At 46.4% G+C, this 19,080-nt stretch overlaps 1 protein-coding gene across 1 annotated transcript in view; it reads left to right on the top strand.

The window, feature by feature from the left end:
- SLC9A3 (solute carrier family 9 member A3) overlaps positions 1 to 19,080 on the top strand; it is a 251,718-nt gene that overhangs the window by 89,301 nt on the left and 143,337 nt on the right. Inside the window, exon 3 of the mRNA XM_044294736.1 lies at positions 15,135 to 15,295. Coding sequence (XP_044150671.1) covers positions 15,135 to 15,295 — 161 coding nt within the window. The remainder of the gene's footprint in view (positions 1 to 15,134; positions 15,296 to 19,080) is intronic.

Raw genomic sequence — 19,080 nt, 5'->3', positions numbered from 1 at the left:
TACTGGGGGTCTAGTAGAGTGGCCACCCAGTACAGGTCGTTCTCCTTCAGCCTTTTTATACGAGGGTCCCTCAACAGGCACAACAGCATGAAAGACCCCATTTGCACAAGGTTGGATGCCGATCTACTCATGTGCCATTCCTCGTCCTCACTGATCTCACTGAAGGTCTGTTCTTCCCCCCAGCCATGCACAACACCACGGGTACCAGATAGGTGACAACGAGCACCCTGGGATGCCTGCTGTGGTTGGTCTTCCTCCTCCTCAAAGCCACATTCCTCCTCTGACTCCTCTTCCTCAGACTCCTCTTTCAGCGTTGGCGCAGGTCCAGCAAGCGAAGCTGATAAGGCTGTTTCTGGTGGTGATGGTGACCACAACTCTTCCTCTTCACGCTCATCTACGGCCTGATCCAGCACTCTTCGCAGGGCACGCTCCAGGAAGAAAACAAATGGGATGATGTTGCTGATGGTGCCTTCAGTGCGACTGACTAGGTTTGTCACCTCCTCAAAAGGACGCATGAGCCTACAGGCATTGCGCACGAGCGTCCAGTAACGTGGCAAAAAAAAATCCCAGCTCCGCAGAGGCTGTCCTAGCACCCCAGTCATACAAATACTCGTTGACGACTTTTTCTTGTTGGAGCAGGCGGTCGAACATTAGGAGTGTTGAATTCCAACGTGTCGGGCTGTCGCAAATCAAGCGCCTCACTGGCATGTTGTTTCGTCGCTGAATATCTGAAAAGTGTGCCATGGCCATGTAGGAACGCCTGAAATGGCCACACACCATCCTGGCCTGCTTGAGGACATCCTGTAAGCCTGGGTACTTATGCACAAAGCGTTGTACGATCAGATTACACACATGTGCCATGCACGGCACATGTGTCAACTTGCCCAAATTTAATGCCGCCAACAAATTGCTTCCGTTGTCACACACCACTTTGCCGATCTCCAGTTGGTGCGGAGTCAGCCACTGATCCACCTGTGCGTTCAGGACGGACAGGAGTGCTGGTGCGGTGTGACTCTCTGCTTTCAGGCAAGTCAACCCTAAGACGTTGTGACACTGTTGTATCCGGGATGTGGAATAGTCCCTGGGGAGCTGGGGGGGGGGTGCAGTTGATGTGGAGCAAGAGCAGCAGAAGAGGACTCAGCCGAGGAGGTTAGCGAAGAGGATGGAGTAGGAGGAGTAGAGGAGGTGGCAGCAGGCCTGCCTGCAAGTTGTGGCGGTGTCACCAACTCCTCTGCAGAGCCACGCATTCCATGCTTGGCAGAAGTCAGCAGGTTTACCCAATGCGCAGTGTAGGTGATATACCTGCCCTGACCGTGATTTGCACACCTGGTATCAGTGGTCAGATGGACCCTTGCCCCAACACTGTGTGCCAGACATGCCATGACTTCCTTTTGCACAATAAAGTGTAACCGGTTGGGGATTGCCTTTTGTGAAAAGAAATTTCGTCCAGGTACCTTCCACTGCGGTGTCCCAATAGCTACAAATTTTTTGAAGGCCTCAGACTCCACCAGCTTGTATGGTAAAAGCTGGCGGGCTAAGAGTTCAGACAAGCCAGCTGTCAGAAGCCGGGCAAGGGGGTGACTCTGTGACATTGGCTTCTTATGCTCAAACATGTCCTTGACAGACACCTGACTGTGGGCAGATGAGCAGGAATTGCTCAAGGCGAGAGGCGGAGTGGCGGGTGGTTGAGAGGGGGCAAGGAGGACAGCAGTGATTGACGTGGCTGAAGATGCTGGACCAGGAGGAGGATGGTGGCTTTGAGCTTGTGTGCTGCTTCTACTCGTCATCATGTGTTGATCCCATAGGCGTTTGTGATGTGAGATCATGTGCCTTCGCAAAGCAGTTGTACCTAGGTGGGTGTTGGACTTCCCACTAGCTTCTTTTGGCACAGGTTGCAAATGGCATCGCTGTTATCAGAGGCAGACACACAAAAAAAAATGCCACACTGCTGAGCTTTGCAATGACGGCATTCTGGTGGTGGCAACAACATGCGTTGATTGACGTGCTGTCTGGCTGACCCCGGGTGCCGATACATGCTGTCTGACTGTGCCACTAGCTCCTTGCGACGACCTCCCCCTGCTTCCAACTAGTCTCCTCTTCCTCTCTGTCTCCCCATCTGAACTTTCCCCCTCTTCTTCTTCTCTTCGAGTGGGCACCCACGTGACATCCACAGACACATCGTCATCATCAACCGCTTTACTTGTATCTGACAACTCAGCAAAGGAAGCAGCAGCGGGTACATCATAATCATCATCACAACGTACGTCCATGTGTGTAATGCTGCCTGACTGAGACATATCCCTGTTATCTACATCCTCTGGAAATAATGGTTGCACATCACTCATTTCTTCCAACTGATGTGTAAATAACTCCTCTGACAGATCAAGTGAAACAGCTGTAGTGCTTGTGTTGGTGGTGGTGGTGGCAGGTGGATGAGAGGTGCCCGAAGCTGAGCCAGAGGAGGATGGTGCGTCAATGTTCAGAGCGGAAGCTGTAGAAGATTGGGTGTCCTGTGTTAGCCAGTCAACTATGCCCTCAGAACTTTTCGTGGTATTATTCTAGGGCCAAAGGGAATCACAGCACCACGACCACGACGGCCCCTGCGGGGTGGCCTGCCTCTGCCTGTCATTTTTTTATTTTTAGATAAGTTTAGTTGTACTATGCATGCAAGCTACTGTGACACCAGATATGAGTGGCACTGTGCAATGGCAGTATTTGGCAGAGTAGACGCTGTAGGCCTAACACACACGCTTGCAGATAACTAACTGCTATTATATTACAGTCAAAATGTATTTTAATTTTTTTAAAAGCAAGCTACTGTGACACCAGATATGAGTGGCACTGGCAGAAGTTGGTAGAGTAGACACTGTAGGCCTAACACACACGCTTGCAGACAACTAACTCCGAAGGGAGTCCACTACAGCCTGCACTTTGGGTAGGTGACTTTCCCAGTCGGTACTGTGGATGACAATATCGTCCAGGTAAGCCGAAGCGTACCGATTATGTGGACGAAGCACAATTTCCATAAGTCGTTAAAAAGTGGCGGGGGCGACATGCAGACCAAAGGGTGACACCTTATATTGATAAAGCCTCTCAAGCGTGATGAAGGCGGTTTTCTCTTTGGCAGCATCCATTAAGGGCACCTGCCTGTATCTTTTCGTAAGGTCCAAAACAGAAAAGTACCGGGCTTGTCCTAACCTCTTGATGAGCTCATCCACCCGGGGCACGGGATACGCATCTAATTTGGAAACCTCGTTTTTGAAAGTCGTTACAAACCCGCAATGTCCTGTCCGGCTTGGGTATCGATACTATATGACTGGCCCACTGACTTTTTGACTCCTCAATGACATCTAGCTGCAACATTAGCTGTACCTCCTCTGAAATGGCTTGTCGCCGAGCCTCGAGTACCTGTTTTGCCTGAGGCTCAGTGACAGTCAAGCTGGATTATGGAAGTGCGTCCAGGGAGGTCCGAGAACACATCCGTGTTCCTACTAACAAACTCCCTGGCCTCCTGAGTCTGTTTATAGGAGAGGCTGTCAGCAATTTTTACTGTGGCAGCCGCCTCTATTGCATCAGACAGAGGGACCAGTACCTCTTCTCCTAGAAAACCCGGCCACGGGCTGTCTTCTGTATAGGCATCCCTATCTTTCCATGAGTTGAGTAAATTCACATGGTAAACCTGCTCCGGCTTTCGCTGCCCTGGCTGGTGTACCTTGTAGTTTATATCTCCAATTTTCTCGAGTACGTCGTAGGGCCCCTGCCACCTAGCCAGGAACTTACTGTTCACGGTCGTCACCAGAACCAAAACCCGATCACCCGGTTTAAAGATCTTGACCCGAGCCTGCCGATTATAGACCCGCCTCTGGGCTCGCTGAGCTGCCTCCATATGCTCCCTAACACTGTCTCTATCCGATCTTGCTTCTTGGTAACGTACTCATTGACACTTATGTGGAGTGGGTTGTTGTTCCCACACCTCTTTGGCAATGTCCAAGAGACCGCGAGGGTGTCTGCAATATAGCAGTTCGAAGGGCGAAAACCCAGTAGAGGCCTGTGGTACCTCTCACACTGCGAACATGAGATAGGGCAGAAGGAGGTTCCAGTCCTTCCCATTTCTAGACACTACCTTTTTCAACATATTTTTTTATGTTTGGTTAAACCTTTCTAGCAGACTGTCCGTTTGCGGATGGTAAATGAACGTTCGTAGTTGTTTTATGTGCAGCAACTTTTACAGAGTTTCCTCATCACCTTGGACATAAAAGGGGTCCCTTGGTCGGTCAGAACCTCTTTAGGTAGTCCTACTCGGGAAAACATTTCCATTAAAGTGGTTGTCCGAGTTATGAAAAAAAATAATATAGCACTGAAAATCTGTGATGATGTCACTACTAGAGCTTGGAGGAGTTCCCTCTGCCCTGTTTCTCTGCCCCTGTGATGAGGTCTTTACTTTCTGTTTCCTTCCTCCCAGCTGTCCCTCCTGTGTTTGATTTCACTGCCTTTAAATCACCCCTCCTCCTTTGTAGAGGTGCGGATTATACTTTTCATTTGAGCTGTATCTCTCGCTTGAGTATCTTCACCTGTGTGATATCTTTTCACTGGATCTGTGTTCAGCTGAAGCAAGTACTCCGGATATTGTCTGCTGACTTTGGATCTGTTTTCACTGCAGCTGCAGCTCCTTCAGTTAAGTGTTCAGACATTGTGCGTTTCTGTTTCTTTGGTGACTGGATCCGAGGCGACCCCGGTTCCGTCCATATACTGAGCAGGGCACCGGTGGCCGTGCCCCTTCCACTATTGTAGGGGTTTAAGTGGTCATCAGCCTTAGGTACGCGGGCATGTCTCGATCCACCATCTGGATCTAGACATGTGCTTAGCAGCTTAGGGAGAGCTTTTAGGGTCTGACAGGGGTCACCCTTTATCCTCCCTAGTTTGGGTCCGGTCAGTTGTTATTCACTGTGTAGGCTCTTGTTGCTCACTTACAGCCATGACAAATATATAACTAAGCTAAGCAAGTTTTATGGGGAAAAAAAAATAAAAAATTCTATATATATATATATTTATTTATTTTTTCCCTAATTTCCCTGGTTCTTTTCTGGCCCTTTGTTTACATGCAATAAAAACAATATCTGCCCCTCCCCCTGCACTGCTAAGGGAGTGCATACAAGAGCTTCCCTGAGTGACATGTCTTGCTGCTGGGAGGCTCAGCAGCATGTTGTATGTGTAGGACTACAAGTCCAAGCTGTATGACACTGCTAAGGGAGTGGATACATGAGCTGCCCTGAGTGCTGGGAGAATCAACAGCAACTTGTAAGTGTAGAACTACAAGTCCCACTTGTATAATGACACTGCTAATACACACAGGATCTTCCCCCTACCTTCTTGTGCAATGCTCTCGCTAGTCTGTCAGATCCTGTGCCCAGAATTGTCACTGCTGCTGCTAGCCAGTATGTGCAGCTGAAGGGGTTAAGAATCTTAGGAGAGAGAGCAGACGGCAGTGAAAGGGGGGGGGGGCGTGGCCAGCACAGTGACCTCTCCTTTACAGGCTTGTAAACGACCTTTATCAGAGCAGGGAGAGAAGCTGACATCACAGGTCAGCTGTTACATTTGCTTAGTTAGTAACATAGAAAGAACAGAAAATAACTCGGATAACCCCTTTAACTCCTTAGCTATGAGTTTGGCCGAGGTATGTTGCAGTGGCACCGCCTCCGGGTACCGAGTGGCGTAGTCTAAAATGACTAAGATATGTTGATGCCCTCTGGCGGACTTTCGTTAATGGGCCTATGAGGTCCATAGCTATTTGGTCAAACGGTACTTCAATAATCGGGAGAGGTACTAGGGGACTATGGAATTGTGGCTGGGGGCTAGTTATCTGTCAGGTCGGGCAAGACTTACAAAACTCTTCCACTTTTTTTAATATGCCGGGCCAGTAAAACCGTTGTAGAATACAATCCTGAGTTTTCTGCAGCCTTAGGTGACCCCCAAGAACGTGTTGGTGGGCTAGATCTAACACAAGCTTGCGATAAGCCTTGGAGACCTCCAACTGTTCAATAGGTTCACCCCGTAGTTGGTTTACCCGATATAACATATCCTGATGAACCACAAAACGGGGAAACACTGACACTGCCCCAGGTTTCTGTGGTTACTATTAACACATTTTCCCAGGCGCGGGATAGGGTTGGGTCCCAACGTTGGGCGGTACCAAAATAAACCCTGGAGACATTGAGGTCTGCCAATTCAGGACTCGGCAGCAAGTCCTCCACGTTTCCCACCATCACACTGGTTGTCTCCCCCTCTTCCACCAAAGTGGCAGTTGCCCCTACCGCGGGCCCTTTGGTCTCATGGGTATCAGTCACTCTCATAGCAGGCCACAGTGTTGGGAAGCCTGGGAAGTCTCTCCCTATTATAAGTTCGTAGTGTAAATTTGGGGCAACTGCCACTTTGTGAGTCCGTCTGCCAGCCCCTGTGGTTAGAGACACCAGAGCAGTGGGATAGTCTTTTAAGTCTCCATGGATGCGCATGACCCAGACTTTCTGGCCAGTATACTCCACTGACCGTACCAGGGGAGCCCTTACTAGGGACACCAGACTCCCTGAGTCCAGCAGAGCCTCCGCTGGAGTGTCTCCTACCTTCACCTGGCACAGGTGGTTTAGAGTTTTTGGGGTACCTCTGCACACAGCTTCCTGGCATATAGCGACTGATGGTAGCCATAGTTAGTATCCATAGGGTTCCACCTGATAGGGACAGTCAGCTCTTACATGGCCTGGCTCCTGACACCGCCAGCAGACTATCGGAGCAAGGTCCGTAGAGGGTACACCCCGGGTGGGTTTGGCTGGTCCAAGTCGCCAGGTTTGGCATGGAGATTTATGGGGTTTGACTGCTCCCCTCCCAAAAGAACCCCCTGTAATAGTCTTAGTAGCCTCATAGTGCTCCACCAGGTCCACCATTTCTAGGGCGTTGCCAGGAGACACCTGGCCGATCCAGTGCTGGATAGGGGGTGGCAGAGCCCTCCAGAACATATCAGCCAATAGTCTATCCAGCATAGCTGTGGGATTCAGCACATCAGGCTGTAGACAATTTTGAAAGAGGTGGAGTAAGTCATAATACTAGGTCCTCGCAGGCTCAGCCAGCTTAAACCCTCACTGATGGACCTGCTGGGCCCGGACCAACACATTCACCCCCAGTCTTGCAAAAATCTCACCTTTTACTTTTTGGTAGTCGGCCGCTTGCTCGTCCGGCAAGTTGAAATACACCCGCTGGGAATAAGATGCCGGGAAAGGAGTGACAACCTTAGCCCACTGATCACGGGGTAGCTTTTCCATGATGGCCACTTTCTCGTACATCGCCAGGTAGGTTTTGATGTCGTTTGCGGAGGTCATCTTAGGAATCGCGGCACGGACTGCTTTCCGTGAGCGCTCGGGGTTGCTCCTGCTGTCTGAAAAGCCATCACGTGTTGTAGCAGCAACTGGTTAGTCTCCTGCTGCTGCTTTTTAGCCTCGCGTTGCTGCAGGTTTTTATCTCGCTGCTGTAAATTAGCCTCCATGAGGGACTTCACAATAGCCTCCATTTTGTCGTGGGGCACTGGTTGTAGTACAGCTGGTTTAATTTACGACATACAACCGTGCCAGACAAATGCAGAAACCAGCCTCACTGCTCTGGTCCGGTATTTGACCTCACCTGGCTGGAAACCAGCCCAGCCGCACATGCTGGGAGGAAAATACCTGCCTTGCCAGACACAACTCCTCACATCTGTCACAATTGTGCATGAAAATAAACATACATACACATACATATACATACTGTGGGGATTTGCTCTGGTTGACAGGTTAGCGGATGCAGTATAGAGGAAAGGAACCAGGTTGTAAATCAAAAGTTAGTGTTTTATTCACACTCAGCAAAACAGTCTTGGTGCTTGTTCACACACAGCAATGAACAATGTTCACCTGGAATCCTAGGTGTCGGTTCACACCCGGCTGAATGCTCAGCCACAGAAAAGTTCACTGGCAGGCTTCCAGGTGGCCTGCACGCCTGTTTGCAATCTTCAGCCTTCAGCACAGAGGACTCCACAGCTTCACTGTCAGATGGAGGAAAATCCACCTGATAGTACTGACTGCTTTTATAAGCTTGTCAAGACCCGGCCTGGAACATGGGGAGAAGCCACCCACCCAGCACTTTGGCTACTCCCAGTAAGACCAACCAGAAAGGGAGCTGTAGCAGCACAACAGTTGGATCCTTCAGTGGTGGTGCCCGCGATGTCAGGTGCCAGTCCGTAGCACCCCGTCACAGCAAATGCAAAAAAGAAGATATACCACGGCACTCTCATGTCTTCCGCATTGCAAGGTTTAATCACCAAATCACAGCGACTTTTCGACCAGTGTGGTCTTTTTCAAGCAGTGTACATAATGAATAAGGTGCAACATTTATACCATCCAATACTAATCACATGATGCAGTTGAGCTCCTCCCCCAACATTAGTAAATATCATCATCTCAACTCATATATTTATAATCACCATATATATGTGCTTACATTAATTAGGAAATCTGGTGGGCATAATTCTCCTCCTGTGGTTCCGTTCTTTTCTGCGCTCCCGCAGCGAGCACGCTTACTTTGGCGTGCCTTCAGATCCAGTGCAGTTGCTCGTTCCGAGGCGACTAGTATTTAGGGAATTGCCCACACTGTTTCTGCGCATGCTCTGCCTATCGCTTAATCTGCAGCAATACCATCAATCACTTCCTACTTATATGGCTTAAAATCCATCTTTATCATGGTGCTGGGCTCACAAACAGACCAGATCCAAGTGGTAGATCTATTCCAAAACAATTTTATATAGGAAATGTTACTATTTCCAGAGCAGTGCTTCCATTGTTAATCCACACCTATTGGCATTATAAGGGAAAACTTTACATTATTCATACCGGAAGGGCATTGTCCTGGCAGTTCCCTGATATTTACCCTTTAACCCCTGTACAGAGTTCTGGACTTCTCCGCTGAGAACCATCCAGGCTGCTACCTCCTAGAGTAGTCGTGGTGTAGTTGGCTGCTGACCCATTGGAGGCAACAGTGAGACAAAAGTGCAAAGCACCAAGGAATCAGGCACGTGCGTAATCCAGGTCATAGTTTCATGGTCGGAGCAGGCAGCAAGCAGCAGAAAAAGTTCGGTACATGGGCATTCAGACAAGAGCTCACCTTCTCTGGTTTCTAGAAAATAGAAAACCTCAAAGCTCAGATGAGGAGGTGAATCCACAGCCCAGATTAATAGGAAGACTAATCAGCTCCTAAATCAACAGCGGGCTGTGAACACACAGAAAATATTAACGCTTGCAGTTCTGAAGGACAGTTAAATGAGCACTTGTCCCAGTTCACACAGGGAGAGTAGAGCAATGTCTACATCTACCTTGGGCAGCAAGACAGCGACGGACATGGACTGCCGACATAACATTCATATTATATAGGGTGCCATACCCCCATGAACTATGCCTGCTGTAGTTGCTGCTTTTTATATATGCAATCCCCCCTACCTTTCCCAATGTAGTGTCTAAAGTCTAAAACCATCCCCTACCATCCACAGCCTTCCGGCACCAGCGCTTTGAACTTTTGTTTTAAATCTTCAGAGATGACTTGCTCTGTTATGTGTGCTGTTGTAGCTGGCTGTCAAAGCATGGCAGTGAGGGCTCATGGTAGTACACACTGCAGATCAATTCACATAACCGGAGCAGGGGCGTATTGAGGCTATCATAGGCCTTGAAAAGTATAAACAGTGTGGGCCCCCCCCCAGTCTAAAGTTTTAAAATGATCTGATGCTTGAAGGGGTTGTCCAGCTTCTTATAAAGGATGGCCCATCCTGATCTCATCATCGAGGGTCTGTCACTCCCACTGATCATCTGTTCTGCAGGAGCTCTGGTACTAGAAGTCAGCACAGGAACTACACAGCTTTGTCCACTATGTAGTGGACAGAGCTGGTTACTGCAGTATTTAATTCGATTGGAGCAGCGCTAAAATAACCAGCTCCATCCACTATACACTGGACAGTGAGGTGTATTTCAGGTGCCCACTTCTGGCACTGGAGGTTTTACAGAAGAGCTGATCAGTCAGAATGCAGGAGGTTGGATAGTGGTGGCCTGTCGTCAGGGGTGCACTACCAATGAGGCAAGGTTAGGCTATTGCCTCAGGCAGCACCAAGTAGGGGCAAGAGGGGGCAGCGGAAGGGCCATGGGCAATAAACACTTTCATTGTGGAAACGCTCATCTCTACGTAACATAGTAGTAACACAGTACATAAGTCCGAAAAAAGACATTTGTCCATGCAGTTCGGCCTGTTATCCTGCAAGTTGATCCAGAGGAAGTAAAAAAACAAAACAAAAAAAAAACCTGTGAGGTAGAAGCCAATTTTCCTCACTTTAGGGGAATAAAAAATTCCTTCCCGACTCCAATCAGGCAATCAGAATAACTCCCTGGATCAACAACCCCTCTCTAGTAGCTATAGCCTGTAATATTATTAAGCTCCAGAAATACATCCAGGCCCTTCTTGAATTCCTTTATTGTACTCACCATCACCACCTCCTCAGGCAGAGAGTTCCATAGTCTCACTGCTCTTACCGTAAAGAATCCTCTTCTATGTTTGTGTACAAACCTTCTTTCCTCCAGACGCAGAGGATGTCCCCTCGTCACAGTCACAGTCCTGGGGATAAATAGCTGATGGGATAGATCTCTGTACTGACCCCTGATATATTTATATATATATATTAATTAGATCTCGTCTTTTTTCTAAAGTTAATAACCCTAATTTTGATAATCTTTCAGGGCACTGTAGTTGCCCCATTCTAGTTATTACTTTAGTTGCCCTCCTCTGGACCCTCTCCAGCTCTGCATTGTCTGCCTTGTTTACAGGAGCCCAGAACTGTACACAGTACTCCATGTGTGGTCTGACTAGCGATTTGTAAAGTGGTAGGACTATGTTCTTATCACTGGCCTCTATGCCCCTTCTGATGCAACCCATTACAGACGTGGACAAAATTGTTGGTACCCTTTGGTCAATGAAAGAAAAAGTCACAATGGTCACAGAAATAACTTTAATCTGACAAAAGTAATAATAAATTAAAATTCTATAAATGTTAACCAATGAAAGTCAGACATTGTTTTTCAACCATGCTTCAACAGAATTATGTAAAAAAATAAACTCATGAAACAGGCATGGACAAAAATGATGGTACCCCTAACTTAATATTTTGTTGCGCAACCTTTTGAGGCAATCACTGCAATCAAACGCTTCCTGTAACTGTCAATGAGACATCTGCACCTCTCAGCAGGTATTTTGGCCCACTCCTCATGAGCAAACTGCTCCAGTTGTGTCCGGTTTGAAGGGTGCCTTTTCCAGACTGCATGTTTCAGCTCCTTCCAAAGATGCTCAATAGGATTGAGGTCAGGGCTCATAGAAGGCCACTTTAGAATAGTCCAATTTTTTCCTCTTAGCCATTCTTGGGTGTTTTTAGCGGTGTGTTTTGGGTCATTGTCCTGTTGCAAGACCCATGACCTGCGACTGAGACCAAGCTTTCTGACACTGGCTAGTACATTTCTCTCTAGAATTCCTTGATAGTCTTGAGATTTCATTGTACCCTGCACAGATTCAAGACACCCTGTGCCAGACGCAGCAAAGCAGCCCCAGAACATAACAGAGCCTCCTCCATGTTTCACAGTAGGGACAGTGTTCTTTTCTTGATATGCTTCATTTTTTCGTCTGTGAACATACAGCTGATGTGCCTTGGCAAAAACTTCGATTTTTGTCTCATCTGTCCACAGGACATTCTCCCAGAAGCTTTGTGGCTTGTCAACATGTAGTTTGGCATATTCCAGTCTTGCTTTTTTATGATTCGTTTTCAACAATGGTGTCCTCCTTGGTCGTCTCCCATGTAGTCCACTTTGGCTCAAACAACGACGGATGGTGCGATCTGACACTGATGTTCCTTGAGCATGAAGTTCACCTTGAATCTCTTTAGAAGTCTTTCTAGGCTCTTTTGTTACCATTCGGATTATCCGTCTCTTAGATTTGTCATCAATTTTCCTCCTGCGGCCACGTCCAGGGAGGTTGGCTACAGTCCCATGGATCTTAAACTTATGAATAATATGTGCAACTGTACTCACAGGAACATCTAGTTGCTTGGAGATGGTCTTATAGCCTTTACCTTTAACATGCTTGTCTATAATTTTCTTTCTGATCTCTTGAGACAGCTCTTTCCTTTGCTTCCTCTGGTCCATGTCGAGTGTGGTACACACCATATCACCAAACAACACAGTGATTACCTGGAGCCATATATATAGGCCCAATGGCTGATTACAAGGTTGTAGACACCTGTGATGCTAATTAGTGGACACACCTTGAATTAACATGTCCCTTTGGTCACATTATGTTCTGTGTTTTCTAGGGGTACCATCATTTTTGTCCATGCCTGTTTCATGAGTTTATTTTTTTACATAATTCTGTTGAAGCATGGTTGAAAAACAATGTCTGACTTTCATTGGTTAACATTTATAGAATTTTAATTTATTATTACTTTTGTCAGATTAAAGTTATTTCTGTGACCATTGTGACTTTTTCTTTCATTGACCAAAGGGTACCAACAATTTTGTCCACGTCTGTATCTTATTGGCCTTGGCAGCAGCTGCCTGACACTGGTTTTTGCAGCTTAGGCTACTTTCACACTAACTTTTGGGTGTCCGCTTGTGAGCTCCGTTTGAAGGGGCTCACAAGCGGCCCTGAACGCATCCGTACTGCCTTAATGCATTCTGAGTGGACGCGGATCTGCTCAGAATGCATCAGTCTGGCAGCGTTCAGCCTCCGCTCCGCTCAGCAGGCGGACACCTGAACGCTGCTTGCAGCGTTCGGGTGTCTGCCTGGCCGTGCGGAGGCAGGCGGATCCATCCAGACTTACAATGTAAGTCAATGGGGACGGATCCGTTTGAATATGACACACTATGGCTCAATTTTCAAACGGATCCTTCCCCCATTGACTTTCAATGTAAAGTCTGGACGGATCCGTCTGAGGCTACTTTCACACTTAGATTTTTTTTTACAATATAATGCAGACGGATCCGTTCTGTAACGGATCCACCGTCTGCATTATATGAGCAGATCCGTCTCAGATGGATCCGCTCTGAACGCAAGTGTGAAAGTAGCCTTAGTTTGCTGTTTATTAAAATTCCTAGATCCTTTTCCATGTCAGTGTTACCGAGTGTTTTACCATTTAGTATGTACGGATGACTTGCATTATTCCTTCCCATGTGCATAGCTTTATATTTGTCAGTGTTAAACCTCATCTGCCACTTATCTGCCCAAGCCTCCAATCTATCCAGATCCCTCTGTAGTAGTATACTGTCCTCTTCAGTGTTAATTACTTTACACAGTTTAGTGTCATCAAAATTGATACTTGCAAGCCTTGTACAAGATCATTAATAAATATATTGAAGAGAATAGGGCCCAATACTGACCCCTGAGGTACCCCACTAGTGACAGTGACCCAATCTGAGTGTGTACTGTTAATAACCACCCTGTTTTCTATAATTGAGCCAGTTACTTACCCATTTACAGACGTTTTCTCCCAGTCCGAGCATTCTCATTTTATATACTAACCTTTTATGTGGTACAGTGTCAAATGCTTTGGAGAAATCCAGATACACGACATCTATTGATTCGCCGCTGTCAAGTCTAGAACTTACCTCCTCATAGAAACTGATTAAATTAGTTTGGCATGACCGATCCCTCACAAAGCCATGCTGATATGACGTTATTAGCTTATTTCCGTTGAGATTATATTTCATTGTAATCCTGCTTTTGATGATAATGAGATGATTACTGCAAAATGATTACTACAGATCAAAAACTGTCAACTTATTATAAAGCTAATTGTTCAATGTATAAACTGCAACATTTCAGGATCTTTTTTTTATAAAAAATTTGGAAAATAAAAAATAAACTAATATCCATCATAAAAACTATTTTCAATAAGAAAATCAGTCATACTATGAGAAATATCTATTCCAGTATGCCCTTTTCTCAAGTATGCCTTTTTTCCTGACTGCAAGCAATAATATTAATATTAGAGATGAGCGAATTTATGAAAAGTTAGATTTGGCCTTTTACAAAAAAATTCACTTTGTGACAAATTACTTCGTCACGAAGCATATTTTTATGTAAGTAACGGTGCAATGACAGGGAGCTGCGATAGCCCGTCATCGTACCCCTCAAATGCCGCTGTCATACACGAAATTAACATACATTTTTTTTAAATCAATCTTACTGCCTCCATTTGCTCATGACGGGCTGGCCGCCACCATCTTGCTTGAAGATCTGGAGCGAAATCTCGCACGGTGCGAGATTACGTCATAATCAAGATGGAGGCTGGCGGCCCGTCTCGAGCAAATGGAGGTAAGTATGCATTTTTTGTTTTTTTACACTATTTCTGGTTAAATCGATTCGCTTACATGAAGCACAAGGAAATTCGGCTTCGAGGCGAATCAAGTTTATTTTAAAATTCGGATTGAATTCCACTTTGTGGGATTCAGTTCGCTTATCTCTAATTAATATGTATAATATTTGGTGGCCAGGACCATGGGAGAGCCCATAAGCTACTGCTTTTTCTTATAGTTTGCAAGCACGACAACCACTCATGAATTGCAGGGTGGTCTTACCCATGGAAATGAGCAGTGTATAATGGGATTGAAAAATTAATCCAGCCAGCAAAGAAAGCAATATGGACAATCACAATACATTAGTAGGTGGCTTGTATTAACTTCTTCCACATAATGAATGCTATTTTCTGAAGTGAGACAACCTCCTTAAGTCTTTGTAGAAACAGTAAAGGTTTATTCTTTTGTATAATAAAAATAATTTAAATGGTTTCTGTATTTTAGGCCATTGGCACAGTCAGTGTTTTGTCACTGATTTCATTCAGTGATTGTGAGCCAAAATCAGGACAGTGATAAAGTATAAGTGAAAGATATGCCCCTGTTCTATGTTTAGACCCGCACCTGGTTTTTGCTCACAATCACTGATAGAAATCACTGACCGAATACTGACTGTGTGAATAAGGCCTTACGTGTCTTCTATCAATTTACATGTGATAATCTTGCTATGTTTTGTTTCTCTTACAGGGGATCTACAGATTGGTGTCTTGGAGTTTCTTCTTTTTGGAAGCCTGATTGCTGCTGTTGACCCAGTTGCAGTTCTTGCTGTCTTTGAAGAAGTCCATGTCAATGATGTCTTATTTATCATTGTTTTTGGTGAATCTCTCCTGAATGATGCAGTTACAGTGGTAAATACATGTTTATTTTTTTATTACACCTTGTATACATTTTATAGGAGTGATTTCCAACCTATGGTTCTCCAGATGTTGAGAAACTACACCTCCCATCAACCCGCTTACGATTATTTTCTTAGGCACCAGGAGTATAGCGAGGGTGAGCAACAGCCTCTGCATTGACCCCAGGGGCAGACAGGTAGAGCTATGGATGGGACATGGGTCCCTAGAAGTCTTGGCTTTCCCCTCACTCTTCTGGTTATACTGCAGAAAATTACAAATAACCAGAGCTTCCTATTAGCAGTTTTAGATTTTTGTGTGTAATGTGTGTATGTTTGTGGGTATCAGAGTAGCAATATAAATTATGTGGCACATTTATGAAGTCTTAATAAACTCCCTAAGCTAGCGGAGGATTCACCAAAATTATGAAGAGGCCAATCCAGCACCAGTTCTAAATGTAAGACAGCTTCCTAGCTGTCTTACATTTAGACCATTTTCTACGCCACACCCACAATTTTAGACCTGGCGTTGCGCCGCCATCTTTCCAGTGACATCATTGTCAAGTTGTAATTAATGCTCAAGCCACATGACAAGTTATTGAGACATTGACATTTTTGTGGGGAAATCTGGACTTTACTTCATGGAAACCAGCAGGCCGCTACCTCCTGGCGTAATCTCTGTGTGATTGAAAGCTGACCCACGGGGGTCAGAAACACTGGTGCATGGCACCAAGGGTCAGGCAAAAAAAACACTTGGGGGCAGGCCGAGGTTAGGGCAGGCAGAGTATGAGCTATATGGTAAATGTTTCAAGATCAGAGCAGGCAGTGAAGGGTCAATACGGAGGCCAGCCTGCTAAAGGACGTTTAAAATTAAAACAAAAAATATATTTATTGGTAAACCTACACTAAAAACTGGAGCACTCGTACCCACAAATTATACAAAAAAACAGGCTATGGGTGCAAAAAATGATATAGCCCCCACCAAGTGTTCTGATTAGATAATAGCCAAATTATATCCACTCCAATGGAGACCTCAGCTGCAGGGTAACTTCTTAGATATCAGCAATTAGGGCAATCCATAGTGATGAAGCGGCCCAACACATGCAGATAAGGCACTATATAGCAGTGATCTAGCGCTGCAGAGTGTACAGTGTCACAACGCTAGCACAAAAATCAGTGCTATCCTCTCCGGGTACAGTTATGTACCCCAAGCACTTTCTTCCTGCCAGTGGATAAATTGCTTCCTATTAAGGATTCACAGTGCCCGATCAGCCTGTGAATGAATAAGCTACTCCTGAATGAGTTTAGACATAGGGAGTAATTTCCCCCATGTCATCGTACGCGGCTGCTCCGAATGCGGGTATAAATGCCATGTGCCTCACCTTATGTGTGTAAGCTTGTGGCGGCCGACCAATACGGAGTATGGGCGGGTCATCTGACCCTGCCCCCAGAGGCCGTCCACGGTACCAGAGAACATCCAGGGGAAGCGCTGACAGCATTAAGAGGTACAGGGGGAACATCATAGGCGGCCATGCATAAATCTAAGTGAGGTATACATTAGCTGCGGAGTTGGAATCCTCCACAGAGATCAATAGGAAAAGGAACACTTAGAGCACCAGTTAGGGGAGAAAATGTGATAATGTACAAAAGGCTACCATGTGCTGAAGGATACCATGTATCACATATACAATAAGGTGGCTGCTAACATGTCCCTAAATAGCATCTATGTCTCTGATATCATATCGGGACCAGTGAAACAATAGGATATATATAAGTTTAAGGCAGTAGAAACTGTGGCTATTGTAACCAGTAGTCAACATGTCCCTGCTACACACTCAGGACCTATCTACTCACTGTCCCTATTGGGTGAAAGGCGTTAAAAACATAATTGTGGCACTGCATAGGGTTAATACACGCAGGCCAAGGAACAGGGTTCTGGGCAGGGCAGCAGGGACTGCTGCAGAGGTCTGCCAGGATACAGGAGCTAAGCAGGGATTAATGCTTAGGCAGGGCAGCATATCAGGGGTTAATGCCACAGCAGGGGTTAATGGGGAATGCTGTGCTGCAGGGGTAATGCAGGGGTTCAGGGACAGGGGAAGGTTACTCAGCCATCCATGACTCTGCTTCTCAACTCTCCTGTGGCTGCTCTGTCCTCCTGTCACTTCCTCCTTCCTGTCTGGGGCTAAGCTGGTCGCATGCACTCTCCTCTTCAGGGGCAGGTCAGGATCTCTCTGGTCATAAGAGCGCAGCACATCGCTGCCTGCGCTCTCCTTCTTGCAGGGGGTATTGGGGTAGAGACTGCTCCTGAGCGCCGGGTGCATGGCTGCCTGTGCTCTGTTCTATGGGGGGGGGTAAGGGCTCTCTCTGTTAAGCGCCGCACGGCCGGGGTATTTAAAGTTGGCCGCGCTTGCTCCCGTCATCCCGCGCTCAGCCCAGTCCACGTTGGCTGGCGCGGTAATATGAAGTCACCGCGCAAGCCCGCGCATCATGGAGCGCGCTTCCAGGTGGGGGGGATTCTCTTGATCCTCCCGCCTGTGAAGTGTCTGCATATCCCATGTGCTGTAATTACCGCACCGGGAATATGCAATAAACAGAGGGAGGGGTACATTTATTCCCCTATCTCTGTTATGTTAATTATCTCCAGCCCTGCTGGGGATGTTTAACAAAAGGCACCGGATCTATTGATTCCTTGACTTTTGATGTATTAATTGTCCAGCCACCTGGTGACATCTCCACCTCCAGCAGGAGCTGGAATGCGGGAGGAGGCTGGGGGGGGGGAGGCACCATGACTGGGGGGAATATGCTGGCCGCATTCTAAATATATATCTATATGGATACTTGGGACACATCCATATACATATATACAGTACAGACCAAAAGTTTGGACACACCTTCTCATTCAAAAAGTTTTCTTTGTTTTCATGACTATGAAAATTGTAGATTCACACTGAAGGCATCAAAACTATGAATTAACACATGTGGAATTATATACATAACAAAAATAAGCCCAAATAGCTCTTACACAGCCTGGAGGTGTGTTTGTGGTCATTGTCCTGTTGAAAAATAAATGATGGTCCAACTAAACAGAAACCGGATGGAATAGCATGCCGCTGCAAGATGCTGTGGTAGCCATGCTGGTTCAGTATGCCTTCAATTTTGAATAAATCCCCAACAGTGTCACCAGCAAAGCACCCCCACACCATCACACCTCCTCTTCCATGCTTCACGGTGGGAACCAGGCATGTAGAGTCCATCCGTTCACCTTTTCTGCGTCGCACAAAGACACGGTGGTTGGACTCATCAGACCAAAGCACAGATTTCCACTGGTCTAATGTCCATTCCTTGTGTTCTTTAGCCCAAACAAGTCTCTTGTTGCCTGTCCTTAGCAGTGGTTTCCTAGCAGATATTCTACCATGAAGACCTGATTCACACAGTCTCCTCTTAACAGTTGTTCTAGAGATGTGTCTGCTGCTAGAACTCTGTGTGGCATTGACAGGGTCTCTAATCTGAGCTGCTGTTAACCTGCGATTTCTGAGGCTGGTGACTCGGATGAACTTATCCTCCACAGCAGAGGTGACTCTTAGTCTTCCTTTCCTGGGGCGGTCCGCATGTGAGACAGTTTCTTTGTAGCGCTTGATGTTTTTTGTGATTGCACTTGGGGACACTTTCAAAGTTTTCCCAATTTTTCGGACTGACTGACCTTAATTTCTTAAAGTAATGATGGCCACTAGTTTTTCTTTACTTAGCTGCTTTTTTCTTGCCATAATACACATTCTAACAGTCTATTCAGTAGGACTATCA

The sequence above is a fragment of the Bufo gargarizans genome, chromosome 5 (assembly GCF_014858855.1).
Source record: "Bufo gargarizans isolate SCDJY-AF-19 chromosome 5, ASM1485885v1, whole genome shotgun sequence".
Classification (NCBI taxonomy): Eukaryota; Metazoa; Chordata; class Amphibia; order Anura; family Bufonidae; genus Bufo; species Bufo gargarizans.
The sequence above is the reverse complement of the archived record's forward strand: the minus strand, read 5'-3'. Positions and strand labels throughout refer to the sequence as shown.